The 18,612-nt window shown below is 41.7% G+C and overlaps 1 protein-coding gene across 2 annotated transcripts in view; it reads right to left on the bottom strand.

The window, feature by feature from the left end:
- The window catches only part of glra3 (glycine receptor, alpha 3), a 59,922-nt gene extending 43,256 nt beyond the window's left edge, over window positions 1-16,666 (bottom strand). For both annotated transcript variants that reach the window (XM_034688806.1, XM_034688808.1), the window contains exon 1: window positions 16,373-16,666. In XM_034688806.1, coding sequence (XP_034544697.1) covers window positions 16,373-16,437 — 65 coding nt within the window. In that variant the 5' untranslated portion in view covers window positions 16,438-16,666. The remainder of the gene's footprint in view (window positions 1-16,372) is intronic.
- Between the last annotated feature and the right edge of the window lie 1,946 nt (window positions 16,667-18,612).

Genomic DNA, 18,612 nt, shown 5'->3' with positions numbered 1-18,612 from the left:
ACCTTAAAACTTCCAATAAAAGCCTGTCCCAATTATAGGCAGGGTCCCTTTTAGTAGCCTGGCGTGGCTGTACAGTTTCACAAATAAAGGCCGGTCTCAATTAGAAGCCTTTATTCATTAACTTTTTCAGCTGGCAGTCTGTGAAATGAAGCGCTTGATTTATATGCTAACAATGAAATGGCACGTCACATTTAGTGATAACCAAAGCTGCACAGGGGAAACCTGCATTTGAAAAAGTCAAGGCTGATTTATACTTCTGCGTCTCCCTTACACAGCAGGGGCTGACGCGGACATGGGTACCACATATTTTTGCATCGATGTGTCCGTGTCGCGCAGAAATTCTCTGCTGAATTGCTTGAGGGCAGTGTGGTCTCTCTGATAGCCTGTCACCTGCTTCCAGCCCCGCTACGATTTGTTTACTTTTCCTCAGAGATTCAGAGCGTGTTATGTTAATCTACAGCTGATACATGTTGCTGTTTATCATACAGACATGATTACATGAAGAATAGAGAGGAGGAGATGACATACACTGACAATGTTCGGCCGATGAGCGGGGATCCCGGAAGTGCTGTATATGCGGAAATACAAAGCCGCCGAGCGGACCAATCACAGGGCTTGCGGTCCATGTCGATTCAACGCGTTACATTTTGGAGGAGGTTCACGTCAGCTAGGTGTGTAGGCCTCCGCGTAGGTACGGGAGCTACATGGACCTCCGTTGAGACGCAAAAGTAGAAATCAGCCTTGAGTCTGCAAGATATCTGCATGGTGTGTTCTATGTTTTAAATCTATACTTTAGTGCTCGTAGGCCCTTTCTGCTAATGCCACAAGAATAATTCAGACCTGTGAGACAATCTGAGAGGCTACACTTTGTTTATAGTCTATACTTCAAACTGTTGCACTTTAATTGGAGGACAATGCCATGCCTGTTTTTTGACTGCTGGAGAACAGGTGGTGTTTGAGATTAAGCCTGAAGGTCTGGAGGAGTTGCATAAAAGAAAAGAGGAGCCCTGTGCACAATTATTTTAACTGACATGAATTAAGTAAGTTGTTCAATTTCCTTTCTTGTCCTCGATGAAACATACCAAAAGAGGAACCACCATTTTTTCTTAACCTTCCCCAATGGCTGAGGTGCTACAACAAAATCATGCTGCACTTTGTAAGAGTTGGACAACAACAACTCTGGTTTGGTTTAAACCAATGTCCACTCCTGATTTGATGAGGGGGCATGAGCAGCATATCTTTGGTTAGAGAGAAAAAGCTTTCCTGTCATGAAATCCCAAAGACTGCTGGGTATGAAGTCATGCTGCCACTTCCACACAACGCAGCTGTGATGACCGACATGAAAAGCTTTTCATGTTGCTGAAATAAATTTCAAAACGCAGTGCCAAGAGATCAGGGAAATTTAACACATTCCTGGGTGAGTTCCACCAAACTGTCTGTACCCTCACCAAAGGACACGACACCCCGGACCATGAATGTTTGAACATTTCTGGCAGCTCCACTCCACATTTCGGCTTCTTCTGCCAACTTGCTCCCAGCTTATTAAATCATCACAAAGCAGTCGGCATGTGGACAGCTACAGCATCTCTGCAGGACTGTTCAGAGTGCACAGACTGACGAACGTTCAGAGGCACCACCACCCAGGAGATTCACAGAAATCAATAGCAGTATACGTCAGCGGTGACATCAAACAACATCGACTGGAGTGAAGAGGTGTTTGATGCATGAGAGATAAATTAGCTTCCCTTAAAAGGAGCAAGTTCAGGGAAGTTGGGTCGAGGCTCAAAGTTGGCATCAAGGAGGCAAAGCGGTGACATCAAGGGAGACCAAAAGAAGAACGTGGTTAACATCAAACAGCTTTAACCAGGACCGCCCCACTCGTGTTGTAACACTTCAGAGCTTCAGCAGGATCCAGCTGAGAGCGAATAGGAGAGATAACCTCCCTGTCTGTGTATCAGGATCAGGTGCAGACCAGCTAGTCCATGTTATCTCTTAATTTTTTAACATATCACTGCAGAAGAATGATTCAACCTGCTTCAAGAGAGCCCTGTTTCTATGAAGACGCATCAAACTCCTGACAGCCTTTGAATAAACCTGAGAGGGTTTAAAGGAATACCCAGGAAGCTTATGCAAACTTCAGCTGTTCAGGAAATCTCTCCTCTTTTGTCAGTTTCTGCAGCCTGAGTCAATCTGAAACATGTTAATGAACATCACTGCAACTATCTCAAACATTTGTCTCACCATGAATCTTTGGTTTGAGCTTCAAACTCTGCATTAACTAGAAACTTAGAGCATGTGAACGCTGAACAAAGCACATGACCGTTGAAGAGTACTCGTCAGCTGAGTTGTCAGACACAGGTGAGAAAAATAAGACACAGGTGGAAACACTCAGAACACAATCAACATGGAGGGAAAATATACAAAGACAGGAAGTAAACCTAAACCAGACACATGGGGATTAGGAACTACAAAATAAAACACTAGACTATACACGGACATGAGGGTCCAATGTCTGATTTACAGGCAATATTCTTTAAAAGTCTTCACCCTGGAAGACATTTTCCAAAACCTGTTTTCAGTGAACTTACACTCAGTTTGTGTCGACGTAACAAAATGAAAAGAACAAACTATGTTAATATCCAAACATGTGGTCGGGGCTTCAGCCTCTGAATGAGATAAGAATGAAATCACAACCTCAGAAGGTCGAGACTGAAACAGGAACACAAACTGCTTCAACATGTCTGCTTTTAAAGAATTAATAGCTTCACTGGCCCAGTTTCTAACTAGAGAAACCGTAGGAGCTCACAGGTGACACAGTTTTTAGAGAAATACCAGACTCCAACTGGGACAAACATAGTGGAAGAAAATGAAAGAGAGGCCAAGAGCTTTAACAAGTCTTTGTTTTCTCTGCAGAAGAAGAAAAAAGTTGGCAGCTAAATTCCCCCATAACAGCTGGATGTGCCAAAACTGTCCGTCCACTTCCAACCGCAGGACAAGCAAGCGATGTGTGAGGACTGTGATTATTTATTTAGGCGTGACATGCGCCAATCTGTGTTATGATGCAGGTACCAATTTAAAGGGACACAGCAGAAACACGAAACAGGCTCTCACCTGTTTATGATCTTACTGTCACAACTGGCATGACATGTTTCAGCATGTCATGATATTGTTTTGTAGTATTCAATGTTAAAGCTAGAGTTGGTAGTCACAGAGAACTAGCATTCATTTGAATGTAGCATTTCCTCAGGACTCTGTCTAACCCCTCCCCACCTCCCCTCAGAGCTCCTCCAAAACGACGCCCCCGCTCACATGCACGAGCGTTGCTGATTCGCGACCATATGATGGTGACTGATTGAAAACCGGTCCTCAGCACATGGTTTGTGCTAAAACACAAACAAACATGAAATGTACGCTTTGCAGGAGGCTGGCAGAACGGCAGGACAAGATTTGATTGGTTTCATCATTTGGCTCCTGATGGCAGGGATTGGTTGGTGTTTTCCCAGGTTTGCTCCTTTTGTTCGCTCGTATAACATAAGGGGATGACGTTCTAACAGGATAAAGTTGTCACTAATTTGCATAAAGATGTCTCCATCTTTAAAATGTAATGTTTTCTCCGTTTATTCAGTCGCCGCTGAATCATTGTTCGTGTGTGTTGCTCGGGGAGATTACACCAGTTGACGTCACACGTCTGCATGCCGAACATGTTGGCTTGTAGAGCTCCGTTATCTCCCTATCTGTTTATACATTGCATCATTTTAACTGGATTATGAAATTACTACAGGCTAAGAGCTATGAAATGTAAGATAAACACAGAGTGCATGAACTGACAGATTAGAGTGCACTGAGGCCGCTGGCTCTGATGTTTGTGCTGCTTTAATTCCCTTGTGCTAATAAATGAGATAAAAGAATCTGCAGCCTCTGGAGCACTTTTCAAAGAGTGGACTTTGGTTTATACTTTTTGTGACATCTTGCTTAGGCTGATGTGAACTCTTACAGAAGTACACTTTGCACAGCACGGTAAAGTTTGAACAGGCTTCATAACATTTATAAGATATGTCGTCCATGCAAACTTCTCTACTTTCCGATTGAAATAATTCTGATTGAAGATTGAAGATTGAATCGTGTCTGGTGTTTACATGCTTCGGCAAATTAAATCAGAACAGCTGATGGCCATGCACCAAAGAGTTTGGCGCACCCTCCTGCTCCAGTCCATGTAAAGACAGCGGCTTCAAAGTCAAACTGGATGTCGTGTGCAAAGGTGTCAGGACTCCCATGCACACACATTTGGCCCGCGCCAGGAAGTATACGACCATATATAGACGGGTGGATCTTGCAGAAAATAACCAATATAATATGGAACAGATTTTAAATGAAGACTGACAGGCGCCTCTATTGGCGAACCACCATTGATCTTAATCAAGCGGCAACCTCAGGCCGTGAGAATTGAAGCCAATGCGGAAGTGCAACTGCAGTTCCTCAAGTGTCCGCTTGAGGCTGGCTCCAGAAGTACCGGAAACTACATACAAAAATTCAAAGAAGCTGATCTTTACAGCAGAAATAAACATGTTTACAGTCTGGTTCAAAAATCAAGTGTAGTCTGGATAGCTCATTTCTCTATCGGCACACACTGTAGTGGGGGTGAATATTTTCATAACTCAGCAGTTTCCATGATATTAAGATTACACATTTTCCATAATTAGAGGCACAGCTGACTTGATTGGCAGGTGGGAACACTGTAGCTGTTAGTGAGGAGCACGTAGCTGACATGCACCTACTCCAAAATGTAACTACACGTAGAATTGATGTAGACCATAAGCCCTGTGATTGGTCCGCTTGGCGGCATTGTGTTTCCAGCATTTACAGCACTTCCGGGATCCCCGACATCGGCCATGTATTCCATCTCCTCCTCTCTATTCTTCATGTAATCATGTCTGTATGATAAACAGCAACATGTATCAGCTGTAGATTAACATAACACGCTCTGAATCTCTGTGGAAAAGTAAACAGATCGTAGCGGGCCGGAAGCAGGCGACCGGCTATCAGAGAGACCACACTGCCCTCGAGTGTTTCGGCGGAGAATTGCTGTGCGACACGGACACATCGACGCACAAGTATGTGGTGCTCATGTCCGCATCAGCCCCTGCTGCGCAGGGGAGACGCAGAAGTATAAATCAGCCTTTAGGTTGAGTTCAGCATTTCCAATATGGCTCCCGCCGCTGATCAGCTTCAAAACAGTGCTTCAGAAACAGATGGGTGATGTCACGGATACTACCTCCATTTATAATACAGGATATGATCTAAATATATAACCTCAATTAAATGATTTCACTTTTTGTGTGAAATAAACTAAATCAATGCTGACCCTAGCTTTATGGAGCTGCAGTTTGGAAAATGATATAAATGGGAGGACATTTTTCAGGATGATGATGATGAAATGACAGACACACACTTGAAAGTTAATTTATTTTCGGAGAACAAACAGAGGAGTCATTTAGACGAATAGCTCTGTTAACAGCCCGGTGTCCAGAGACAACACATCCATTTGATTCTTCCTGACAGTTTACTTAGAAAATAACTGAAATGATGCTACATGACACACTTCTTCTTCTCTTCAATATTTATCCTTTTTAATTTACGTGTTTAGGCCTTAATTATCATCATTTTAATTCAGCCATGCATACTCATAGGATCTCTCCGTCTCTGAAGGATGGAAATATCCTGGATTGAATCCTTCGCTTTGTTTAGTTTTTTTATTTCTTTCTCTTCTTTAGAAGTACTTAGCGTTTGCCCAGAAGGGTTTTTTTTAGGGTAGAGGACTCTGAAACAACATTTAGCACAACGGAAAACACCGACTGGAAAAGCTAAAATTGAGGCCAGAGGCTCAGGAAGGCTTGTAGAGGAGAGAGGAGACAGAAGCAAACACTAAAACATTCAAGAGGGACAGATCTCTTTGTGTGCATGCACTGCATTATGCAACGACCAAATAAAAACACTTTCTGGATAAAATACTCTCATTTCTCAAAAACAGAACTTTAACTGTAAAGTTTATGATTTTTAAAGCTTTTCTTCCCCCCAACATTTAATGATAAGAACTGAGATTATTGTAGATGTTGTGAGATGAATAGATGAACTTTGTTCTGCAATCACTAACTACATAAGTTTATATATATCAAATTAAAGTGCTGAGTCAACCTAAGATGAGCAACTTGAGGCGATACCAACGTTTATCTATAAAGCATCATTCATACTAAGAGTTTCACCGAGTTAAAGTGACAACGGTAACATGAGCAGCATTAAAAGAAATACGACAGAAAGCAAACGCATTAAAATATGGAATATATAAAAATATGAGATCAAGAAAGAGAATGAATAAATATGCTGCTATAGGCTTAGACTGCCGGGGGAACTGACACTGGGATCCGGTCTTTCCCTCTCTCTCCTCTCTCTGCCTGTCTCTTACTTTAACTCTTCCTGTCACATCAAAGTTACTAACCATAGACCTTTCTGGAGTCCCTGAGCTCCCTTGTCTCGTAGGTTCCTCTGGATCTCTGCTGCTGTGGACGTGCCAGACTCCAACTGCTACAACTACTACTATCTGTCTCCCCACTTTCATCTCTCTCTCTCTTCATCTCCCTCTATCCCTCTCTCCAACACGCTCTCAGCAGATATGTGTCTAACATGAGTCTGGTCCTGCTGGAGGTTTCTGCCTGTTAAAGGAAGTTTGTCCTTGCCACTGTAACTTGCTAAATGCTGCAAAGTGCTCTGCTCATGGTGGATTAAGATGAGATCAGACTGAGTCCTGTCTGTAAGATGGGACTGGATCTGATCCGGTCTTGATGTTAATGATAGAACATAGAGTACGGTCTAGACCTGCTCTGTTTGAAAAAAGTCTGAGGAGAACATTTGTTGTCATTTTCTGCTTTATAAATAAAGATTGATTGATTTAAATAAATGTATTAAAACATATCTTATCAAATCAGTCCTGTTTTTTGTGCTTCCCTTTTAAAGTCAAATTTCAAAGTCATGATTGAAGAAAAGCTTCACATTGTGTCAGTCGAGTCTCTGCCTTTTCATACAATCATTCACAAAAAACTAACCATCGCTCACTCATTATCAAATTGAAACCTTACTTTGGGAGAAATAACTATACAACCTATCAACTCATGCGAAGATCAGAAGCTGACTGGAGCTGTTCTCAAGTTCAGCAAACATGTGGTAAATGATCAGCAGTACAGTAGAGCAGCACAACTAATCACATCTAAGCTGCAAGCATCAGAGTTCTGTTCAAACCTTAGCGTCAGATATAGCCACAGAAAACATCTTGCTTGCGGTGCATAAAGGACTAAAATAACAAACCCATTTCAGACCTTTGCCCCACATGACACACGTACAGTCATCCAGCCTGCTGAATTGTAGTTTGATATGAGCAGAAGTCTGGTATGATATCACTCAGCACACTGACAAAGACAAAGAAAAGGAAGAGCCATAAAGGGAAAACGAGGGAGAAACAAAGACTGAGAGAATTATACAGGAATGACAAGCAGGAGGCCGATCCCGTCCAGCCCCCCTTCAATGACAGACTTTAAGCTTGTTAAATTTTGTCTTTGAATCCATCCATGACCCCCTAAGAAGATTTACTGAGGCTTTGATCTTTTCAGCTGCTTTTTATGCAAAAGCTTGCTCAAACTTTTGGGGATCCACATGTGTTTTACTTTGAGAAAGACTGAAACTGAAAGGAAAGGGAAAAAAAGGAAAGTATGTCAAAGTTAAATGGGGAAAAAATCCTTCAAAGAGTTGGCTTATTTTCAAAGGCTGTGAAGCTGAAACTACTCCAAATTATATAATAGTACAAGGACCAGCCTGTTGGGATTCTGCGCGATCATTAAAACTCATGAGCCTGCAGATTTCAACAATGCAGGATGAAGTCTATCCCAATCCTCAGGGTCCAATGAAATGTGATTTCTTCTAATCTCACAATGCCTTTAGCTACTTTTGTCCCAATTGACCCATATTGTTCATCAGTTTGCAAATGATTTAAGTGATGCCAAAGATACAGCCTCTGATAAACTGATTCTTGCATCGCTGACTTCAGTTACTCTGACGTCTTCAAGCAAACCACAAGAACCAGAGATAAAGGCTTAAACTTTACACATTAGCTCCTAAATAAATGTGAAGGTGATGAAAATACTGACAGTACATATCCCAACGCAGAAGCTGAGTCAGGGCTCAAGCTCCTTTTTAGAAATGGGATGGAATCCCCGCCCCAAATTCTTCACAGAGTGGGGTCTTTAAATTTGGGGATGGGATTTATTGTGATGGTAAACGTACAGTGAGGATCTTCGTGCTGGTAGGAAACTGACCAAACTGAATGCTGAAAACAAACAAAGCCATCACAACTTCTCTCTGTACAGTTGTTGTTCTAATTATACTCAACAGCGCCACCATTAGGTCAGTGTTTGACAAAGGACTTGGAAATAGATACAGAAAGGACTTTGTTTATATTTCACAGGGACTGACAGTGAAGATGAGGGATTGAGAACTGGTTCCAACTAGTTCAAGCCATCAACATCCTTCACCTTCATGTTTAACAGGTCTTTCATCCGTGCAGTCCGTTTTGTTCCACATGTCTTGAGAAACAATGAAGTCATGCGTCACGGGAGGCAGTCAGCGCCATTGACGAGGACAAGGAGTCAAGGAAGTAATAACCGCTGACCGGAGACAGACGGAGTCCAAAGTGTGGCTTAATTTTACGCAAGAGTGGAAACACCAGCAAGTCGAAACATTTAAGCATTAAATATCAGGAGTAGGGATGGGTACTGAATTCGGTACTTTTATAGGTACCGACCGAATTCCGTCGGTACTACCGAGTACCGACTCGCATCAAATCAAACGGTACCATGGTTCGGTACCTGAATGCATCCCTGTGACTGTGAGGGAGTGGAAGAGTAGGTGATTTTCCAGACTTTCGCCCTGTAATAAAGTCAGAGACTGACCGGGTGGACGTCTCTGCCCTCTGCTCTCTGCATCTGCACGGGAGCGCGCCAAACGGAGCCTGCAGCTGACGGGCGCGCGCACTCACCGCGAGGCAGAACTTCATGAGGATTAAGTTTATTTTCTACAGTCTATGGTTGAGACTGACCCTCTCGTTCCGACTACCTAACCCCGTTTATAACCGTTCCTGTGTGCGTGAATGCCCAACAAGTAAGTTGTGTGTCCTGTTATTATAAAGAGACGGAGAGCTGACCTCTTTCCGTCCGCAGGCATTCATATGTGTTACTTGATAAACTCCCGAAAGAGCAATTAGACGCCACGAGCTAACTAATATATCTAATCACCTACATAATCCTGTTTCTGTTTAAATTAAACAAATTTGAGATTATTTTTTTTAATTAATATTTATTACCACATAAAAACACAAAAGTACCGAAAATTGGTACCGTTGACTACCAGTACCGATTCCCAGGTACCGGGTATCGGTACCGTATCGGTTCAAATGTGAAAGGTACCCATTCCTAATCAGGAGTGCCACGTGTTCGACGATTTACGCCATCAGTGTATCGGTTTTAAGAGTGACCTTGTTATCTGGCGACGTTCAATGGTTGTCAGTTACAACAGCTGTTTGTTCACGAGAAGAGTCCTCATGGATGCATCCTAGTTTACTTCTGCAATATACTGACAAAATATACTCGTTCAATACTTTTGCAATAAAAGCCTTTGTGAGAGTTTTCAATAGCTGTTGTAATTACGACACCCAAAGGTGCATTTTAATGAAAGTCACCAGTTAACAGGTTGACTTTTTAAATTGAAACACTGTCCTATGCTATCCTGTGTTAACATCAGCATGAAGCATGCAGGCTGTGGCAAATTAACAAGAACTGATAAAAGAGTCGATAAAGAATTGGGTCAATAAGTAGAATCACTAAAGGTATTGGGGTCAATGTAATCTCATTAGTTCCCATCCCTGGTGAAAACAGGGAAGTTAAGACTGACAGTGAGGATAAATGCTACTCATCATGTGCCCACACTTAAGGTAAACAATGTATTATTTTACCATTACAATTAGGATATTTGCCTAAGTCATATTTAAGTAAAACAAACGAATGTTTAGAGAAAGTTAATATTGTTCAGTATTGATAGCTCATAAATATCCCATGCTTATTTCTAATAAAGACTTTAAAATTGAAGGATTAAAGTGTTAAAATATGTGGGATTGTTTGTAACACAATCTCAAACAACAGCAGTATAAAGGTTCAACAACAAGAAGCCTTTTGTGGAATAGTCCTAAAAAAAGAATATACACAATCATGTTTGTTGACTTCAATTTCTTAATTACTATAAATATTCCCAAACTTAACTCAGAAACCTTGAAGAGGTCATGTGGCGTAGTCCGATTGGTTGGTCGGTGTTCAGGGTGATTGATGTGCTCGTACCTTTCTTAAGCTGCATCCACGTATGACCGAATGCACTGTATTCAAACCAAACTGTCCTTCCTCTACAAACCTATACAAATACTTTTGTGTCCACACCAGAATGTGATGGGATTCTTTTGAAGCAAGAGTAAAAGGTTAGTTTCAGGAGATGATCACAGTCAGGGCTAAAACAATACTCCAACACATGAAATTCTCTTTCAGAGCTGCCAGAGCTTTCTGGCAGGAAGCCCTGCACGCTCGCGGGCACGTTATTCATGTACCACGCTGTCATCGTGCTGACAGCCACAGAAAGGCTTCTGTGGTTGCAATGTACTTCACGTTAAAAAACAATGCTTATAAGCTGTGCTAGCTGACAAAGAGCACAGCATGTTCATGTACTAAATGCTACATATCTTACTTATTAAATTTTTCATTGACTGACTGCCAGATCTCTCACAGGCTGAAAATAAAGTGCCTTCAGAAAGGGGTTCTGGATGTGCAATAACATCCTTAACCACTTTCAAACAATCCTGCCCGTCCCGCACAAAATAAATTAAAATACAAGGCATTCACTGACTGATTATCCTAGACTGTGTGCTCCTACCCCTGTTTGTTTAATACAATGCATCTCACCCTCCTTGGTCATCCTTTTGAAAAGGGTATCAACACTTTAGCCCTTAAACAAGGTCAGATGACACATATTTTCTCTTAAGCATAGCATGGCATTAAAACCACATAGAGAAACAACCAGACAGAAATAGCACAGAGTAATTCGGGCATTTATAAAGGTTAGATATAATCTACTACGTTAAGGGTTATTAATAATAATAATAATAATAATAATAATAATGCATTTTATTTATAGGCGCCTTTCTTGGCACTCAAGGTCACCTTACAACATTAAAAACAAACAGAGTTTAAATAGCAAACAGTAAATAAAACACAATTTAAAAAGTTTGAAGTGAATGGACAGAGGAGTTGTGGTCAGATGGAGTAAGCCAGTTTAAACAGATGGGTTTTGAGTTTGGATTTAAAATGTGGGAGTGAGTCAGTGTTGCGGAGGTCAGGTGGGAGAGAGTTCCAGAGCTGGGGAGCAGAGCGGCTGAAGGCTCTGCTCCCCATGGTAACAAGGCGAGCAGGGGGGGCAGTGAGGTGGATGGAGGAGGAGGATCTGAGGGTGTGGACGGGTGTGGCAGTATGGAGGAGGTCAGAGAGATATGGAGGGGCGAGGTTGTGTATGGATTTGAAGGTGAGGAGAAGTATTTTGTAGTTGATCCGGTGTGTGATGGGGAGCCAGTGGAGCTGTTGCAGGATGGGTGTGATGTGGTGGAAGGAGGCTGTGCGTGTGATGATACGGGCGGCTGAATTTTGAACCAGTTGAAATTTATGGAGGGTTTTGTGGGGGAGGCCAAACAGAAGGGAGTTGCAATAGTCCAAACGGGAGGTGACGAGGCTGTGAACAAGAATGGCAGTGGAGTGGGGAGTGAGTGAAGGACGGAGACGGTTAATATTGCGGAGGTGAAAGTAGGCGGACCGGGTGACGTGGTTGATATGGGAGGTGAAGGAGAGGGTGCTGTCGAGGATGACACCCAGACTCTTAACCTGAGGGGAGGGGAAGAGGGGCGAGTTGTTGATGGTTAAACATGTACTAGAACTTAAAATGTTATAGTTGATTAAAAAGTTATGGCTGATACATTGGTGATGGAGATATTGTGCTTTAAATGTAAAACAATAGAAAATAGAACCGTATACTTGATAGTGAATAAATATACCTAGAAAATATAGGATTGATAACAAAATACAATATCGAATAAAATGTGTATAAATCAACTAAATGTTTTTGAAGATAATAAAAAGCAGTCTTTTAAAGAGGTATGCTTTTGTGATCTTCCTATAAGGATGTCAGCCCTAATGTATCTGTGTAAAAATAAATAAGACAGATAATATTAGCCTTGAGAATATTGATCTTGGTTCTGACCTCTCTCAATGATACACCAGGCCCCAGGTGCTATATACTGACGTTTCATAATATGTACAAAGTATGTTATCAACGAAACAAAGGCTATTTAGATTCAAAGTGTAACACTCTAGCTAACACTTACAGGGATTAAAGCAAAAAAAAAATTAACTGGAAAAAAAATTGACACCAAATCATGCTACCCGACCATCAACCCACCATGCCACACATGTAAGAGCCTTTTTTTTTCTTCCTATGGGTCACTTCCCAAAGGTTTTCATGTAAAAAGGAGTATACTGTGTACATGCCTCATAACAGCACAGGAAACACAGACACATGCTCATATAGGTAGAGTCATTCTCAGAACAGCTAAATGAAGCCACATTAAATCACTTTGAGGGACTCTTGGGTCCCAAGTCTTTGGCACCTATATTTTGGGGGTCATGGCTGGAAAGTTTGGGAGCCCCTGTATTAGAGGACAGTATACTGTGTACATGTTCTTGGGCTCAAATTAACCTGCTGCTACTGATGCTTTTGATAATTAACTGTTCACTAACCCTAAACTTAGGAGTCATCTGGCAAAAAGAAAGGCAGAAAAGTCATTACACTTTATATTTCAAGGTTTTATTTCAAGGTTAGCTACTATTTTTGACAATATTTTTACTATAATGGGTAAAATGTACTATTTTTAGTTAACTTAAAAAAAAATACATTCTGGAAGACCTCTCCCGACCCCCCATTTGTGTCTCCAGGACCCAGGAGGGGGGTCCCAACGCACAATCTGGGAACCCCTGTATTAATAAAGCATTTGGCAGGGAGGAGGTGTGCTGCAGAGCACGAACGGCGGCTTTGTGTGCATCCTCTGATTGATGGCGAATTATGACTGCACCACGTTCCAACAGGCTGTCCATTCTCCCCCACTTCATTTAACCAAGCACATCTTCATTTAACCAAGCACATCTTCATTTAACCAAGCACATCCCCATTTAACCAAGCACATCTTCATTTAACCAAGCACATCCCCATTTAACCAAGCACATCTTCGTTTAACCAAGCACATCTTCATTTAACCAAGAACATCTTCATTTAACCAAGCACATCTTCGTTTAACCAAGCACATCTTCATTTAACCAAGAACATCTTCGTTTAACCAAGCACATCTTCATTTAACCAAGCACATCTTCATTTAACCAAGCACATCTTCATTTAACCAAGCACATCTTCATTTAACCAAGCACATCTTCATTTAACCAAGCACATCTTCATTTAACCAAGCACATCTTCATTCAACCAAGCACATCTTCCTTTAACCAAGCCCATCTTCATTCAACCAAGCCCATCTCCACTTATTTCTGACAGTTTTGTCAATGGTCAAAACATCGGAGCCTTCCACAACAAACAGCGCGTCCATGCTGGCATACTAAATTAGCTTAACCTGAAAAACACTCAAAGTACTAAGAACTGGATCCAAGAACTAGATCCAACATCAGGGGCAGGAGAGACTTCGTCGGTCAAAATTCAAGTAAAGAGAAGCCGGCCGGCTACAGAGTCAGGCAGACATAGCTGCTTCTGTCGAGTCCTCATAAACTTATTGTTATCACACATTCATCCAAAAATATCATGAAGCCATAAACGATAAGAAGGTATAAAGGTTAGCTTGCACTATACAGTATTTTATACTATAACCCTCATCAAAATTAACTTCACAGAGACTCAATAACGAATAAAAACGTACCATAGAAGCTGCTCTCAGAGAACCCACCAGCTGTCCTCGTTATGTAATATATTTCAGAATCAGAATCAGAATCAGAATCAGCTTTATTCGCCAAGTATGCTTGAACACACAAGGAATTTGACTTCAGTAAACTGTGCTCTCTTTGTACAAGGCAGAATAGGAATAAGAATAAGAACTACAATAAAAAATAAAATAAAAATATAATAACAATAACCTTAGCTATAAATACAAAGAAACAACAAATAGGCTTGACTAATATGTACAGGCTAAAATAATATGATAAAGTGCAGTGGTGAGTTGCAGAGGTAGTTTTACATTATAAAATAGTAGTTAAATTCCACAGATAATGTTAGACCGTTCCACCCGTGTTAAATTTCACCAGGTTCTGATGATCTTGCAAAATAAGCATTCTCGTACCCGGGCCCATCGCGTATTGACAAATGACCCGCCCTGCTCTGCCTCTGATTGGTTGAAACAAGGGCTCTGGCTAGCTGTATTTGTTGTCAGTTTAATAGGATAGCCTTAATGGGACCACAACAAAACACAACCGGAGTTTTTCCCCCTCTCATTTTCCGAATGACGGAAATCCGTCGTGGCAACGGAAAACTTTAACCCATGCAATTATTATGTAGAGGAGCTCCCTTCTGATTTAAGTGAACTGTGTTTGAGTCCACCATCTTTTCTATCAATCCATCTATCGATCTATCGATCTATCTATCTATCTATCTATCTATCTATCTATCTATCTATCTATCTATCTATCTCAGACCTGCCAACACTCCAGATTTAAGCGGAAGTCTACCGCTTTTTAACCCCTTCTCCCGCTGTAATCCCGAGCTTTTATTTCTCCTGATAATCACCCTATTTCAAGTTGATTTCAATCAAATGAGTGTTCCTCAATTTCTATGGCACGTGCCCCGTCAGATATTTTAATACCTTAATTTTTTTTAAACCTTAATTAATTTTATACTATATTTTTTAATAGGATCCTCTAATATCTAACCGTTTATCAAGAAGTCCTATACTTGAGCCTTATATTAGAACCCCAAAAAAGACATCCACCCCTCCTCTCAATGCAGATGGTTTGATCCAAAAGATGCTGCATGAGATTGTTTCTGACAGCAGTTACACAGACACAGAGTGACAGGTAGATCTGTGACACCGGTAGCTGAAGTGTTCATTAGACAAATTGTTACGAGTTCAACAAACTTCTGCACTGTTGTTGTTTTTTTAAAGTTGTGTTTTTGGGATTTTTGCCTTTAATGACAGGACAGCTTTAGAGAGACAGGAACCGTGGCGAACGTCGAGTAGGACATGCAGCAAACAGTCAACCATCCGGGAGTCGAACCGGCAACCTCTGCAAAGAGGACTCTAGCCTCTAAACGTGGGGCGCTTAGACCACTATAGCCCACCAGTGCCCCTTTTGCACTGTTTAAAGATTTGATCCATCCCTCATTAAAGTGGGTTAGCCCTGTTCTTGCTTGCTAACTTAAGTTGTGGTGTGCAATAACGCAGCATCCTCTTTAGAGTTCATCAGGAGAGTTTAGAGCTGTGTGAATCTGATGGCAGAGTGCTGACAGTGTCACTATCACAATATCACAGGTGAAGTTATTAATCACTAAACTCTACCTGATAACCTCAGGTGGAGATGCAGAGGAAATCTCTTCCTTCTTTAAATAAAGAGCAGAATGCAGCAGAGGCTGAGGATGCAGAGGTTACTGTAGGTCAGATAACATTTAGCTGTAGGTAATAAATAGGATTTAAAGGACCCAGATAAATGACTTTAAAAACCACATAAAGATGTAGATTCATGTTACAGAGACTCCCTCATTGAAATAATACTATACATCAAAATATGGTGTCAACACAAACCTACCTGGAATATTTGTGTGTTACTCCTCACTGCAGTGGCTCACTCTACTTTAAATCTAAAACATGTTTATGAATGTTGTCATATTTGTAAGACATGGTTTTTTTTAAATGTTGTATGTTTTCATTGCCATATTTTACTGCAAACCTTGAAACTAAAAGACATTTTAAGTATTTGACTTACATATCCGTTTATTGAATGTATTAATCTGCAATTCAGGGTTATATATGGACGGGGTTGCTGGGTATAGGCTGATTTTACTCCAGGAAATCTCCCTATTTATTACAGTCCAATGCTGGCAGGTATTCTATGTATCTATGTATGTATCTATGTATCTCTGTAATTATTTCCCTACCTCCCTACCTGTCCCTGGTCACCCCCGGTCAGTCAGGTTAGCTCACCTGAGTAACAGAAGTAGTTTCCAGGCGGGTAAAAAGCCCGCCACAGAGCGCGTGTCCATCCTCATCTCTCTCCAGAGGCGGGAAACCCTTTCAGCACCGCGAACAGCGCTCGTGCTCCAGCTGCGGTCAGACAACAGGCTGAAACATACTGAAGAGACAGGAACTCCAAACAGACTCACAGTGTTCCTTTAGTTCCCAGTAAAGGAGTGAAAACAGCGAGAAAACTCCACATTTTACTGATTAAACACAGAGACAGAGAGCGCGCGACAGCTGCTCAGACTGCTGTGGGCTCGTTCTCTGCCCTCGTGCAGCGCGGGGGCACAGAGTCCCGCCCCCCGCTCCCGATTGGCTTGACTGACAGGCCGCTCAGCCAATCAGGGGCTGTGTTGGTAATTTTTCCAGTTGGGTCGCATCTGAAATTAGAAGGCCAGTGAGCTGGATCAAATGTAACACCCACCCATGCATTATTACACTTTCTCCCCCACTCTCTGTGTGTACAGTCATGGAAAAAAAATATCAGACCACCCTTGTTTTCTTCAACTTCTTGTTCATTTTAATGCCTGGTGCCACTATGGACAGATATAATGATATCAACACAAATAGCTCATAAGAGTTTAATTTAAAGCTGGGGTTGGTCGTCAGGTGTAGATACACTTTTTGTTCCGAGGGGGGGGTTAGACGGAGTCCTGAGGAAATTCATGCTAGTTTTCTCTGGCTACCAACCCTAGCTTGAAGAGCTGATATCTCGCTAATTTCCATGGTTTTCTTGATAATACCCAAAATCACCTAAGTTCTTACATCAATAGCTATGGCATTGTACTGCAAAAACAGTGCTTCTATGCATTCCATGTTTTCTTTTCTGTCTGTTTTAGTCACATGATACACACAGGAGTTCGTACTTAATGCATAACCATTGTTTTTGATGACTGCAGCCATGCATCTTGGCATGCTCTCCACCAGCTTCTGACGTTGTTCTGCTGTCACAGCAGCCCATTCCTGTTCAACAATTCAAAGAAATGTGCTTTGTTTTTGGGCTTGTGGTTCTCCATTTTGAGTTTGATGATTTTCAACAGGTTTTTAACTGGATTTAGATCTGGTGAATGAGTAGGCCAAGGCATGGTTCGAATGTTCTGGTTCTCCATCCAGGCTTTGACTGACCTTGTACATGACCTGGTTCATTCGCTCTCGCAAAATCGCATTTGTCCTGTTCCACCCATACTGAATCAACTCCAGATCATCACCGATCCACCCCCATGTTTTACTGTAGGTTTGTAGGCTTCTCCAGGCTTCCTCCTAACCAGTAAGTTGGCTGGGGTGGGCATCAACTCAAAATTGGATTCATCACTGAAGAGAACCTTAGCCCAATCATCAACAGTCCAATCCTTGTGATCCCGAGCAAAGAATAACCAGGCCTTCCTCTGTGTGACTTCAGACCAGCTTCAAGAATTCGGTTTCGAACTGTCCTTGCCAAAAAAGTCACAATTCTCAACAGTGCCCGCTCATTTTTAAGGTCCCTTGAGGTCTGAGGACGATTCCTGACACAGGAACGGATAAGTGCACAGTCATCTCGTGGGGCAGAAAGACGTTTCCTGCCACTTCCAGCTAGCAGTTTGGTAGTACCATGTTGGGCTTATTTTTTCTTGGTGTAATGAACGGCTGTCTTGGAGATCTTCAGTTTTTTGGCTACCTGTCTCTCACTCATGCCAATTTCCAGCAGTGCCAAGATGGCTGCCTTTGTGGCTTCACATAATTATTTTGTTTTAGCATTATGTGAGAGCTGACAACTTCTGAGTTGTGCTACAGCTTGAATGTAAGCAGGAAACCACTCGAGGCCTTTGCATGTGCAGCACTGCTTATGACATGAAATGTCCTCTTATATACCCTGGGAATACAATGAAGCTTAAGCATGTCAAATAGGAAATAAAGCACGATGTAATCAGCTGCATTTTTTGTCGTGTTCATTGTATTCTTCAGGTAATATACCTTTAGTGGTACCAGGCATTAAAATGAACAAGAAATTGAAGAAAACAAGGGTTGTCTAATAATTTTTCCATGACTGAATGTATGAACTCATGGACGTCTGTACTCTTCTATTCTCCTCCTTTTCTTCCTCTTACTGTTTCTATCTCCTCCATCTGTCTGTGTCTTTCTGCTCTGTTAGACAGGACTGCACAGAGTCGCATGTGGTTGTGATTCCCGGCTGTAAAGTAGCTTTTGTGGATGTCAGTTTGCCATATGTG

This window comes from Notolabrus celidotus, chromosome 7 (genome assembly GCF_009762535.1).
Source record: "Notolabrus celidotus isolate fNotCel1 chromosome 7, fNotCel1.pri, whole genome shotgun sequence".
Lineage (NCBI taxonomy): Eukaryota > Metazoa > Chordata > Actinopteri > Labriformes > Labridae > Notolabrus > Notolabrus celidotus.
The sequence above is the reverse complement of the archived record's forward strand: the minus strand, read 5'-3'. Positions and strand labels throughout refer to the sequence as shown.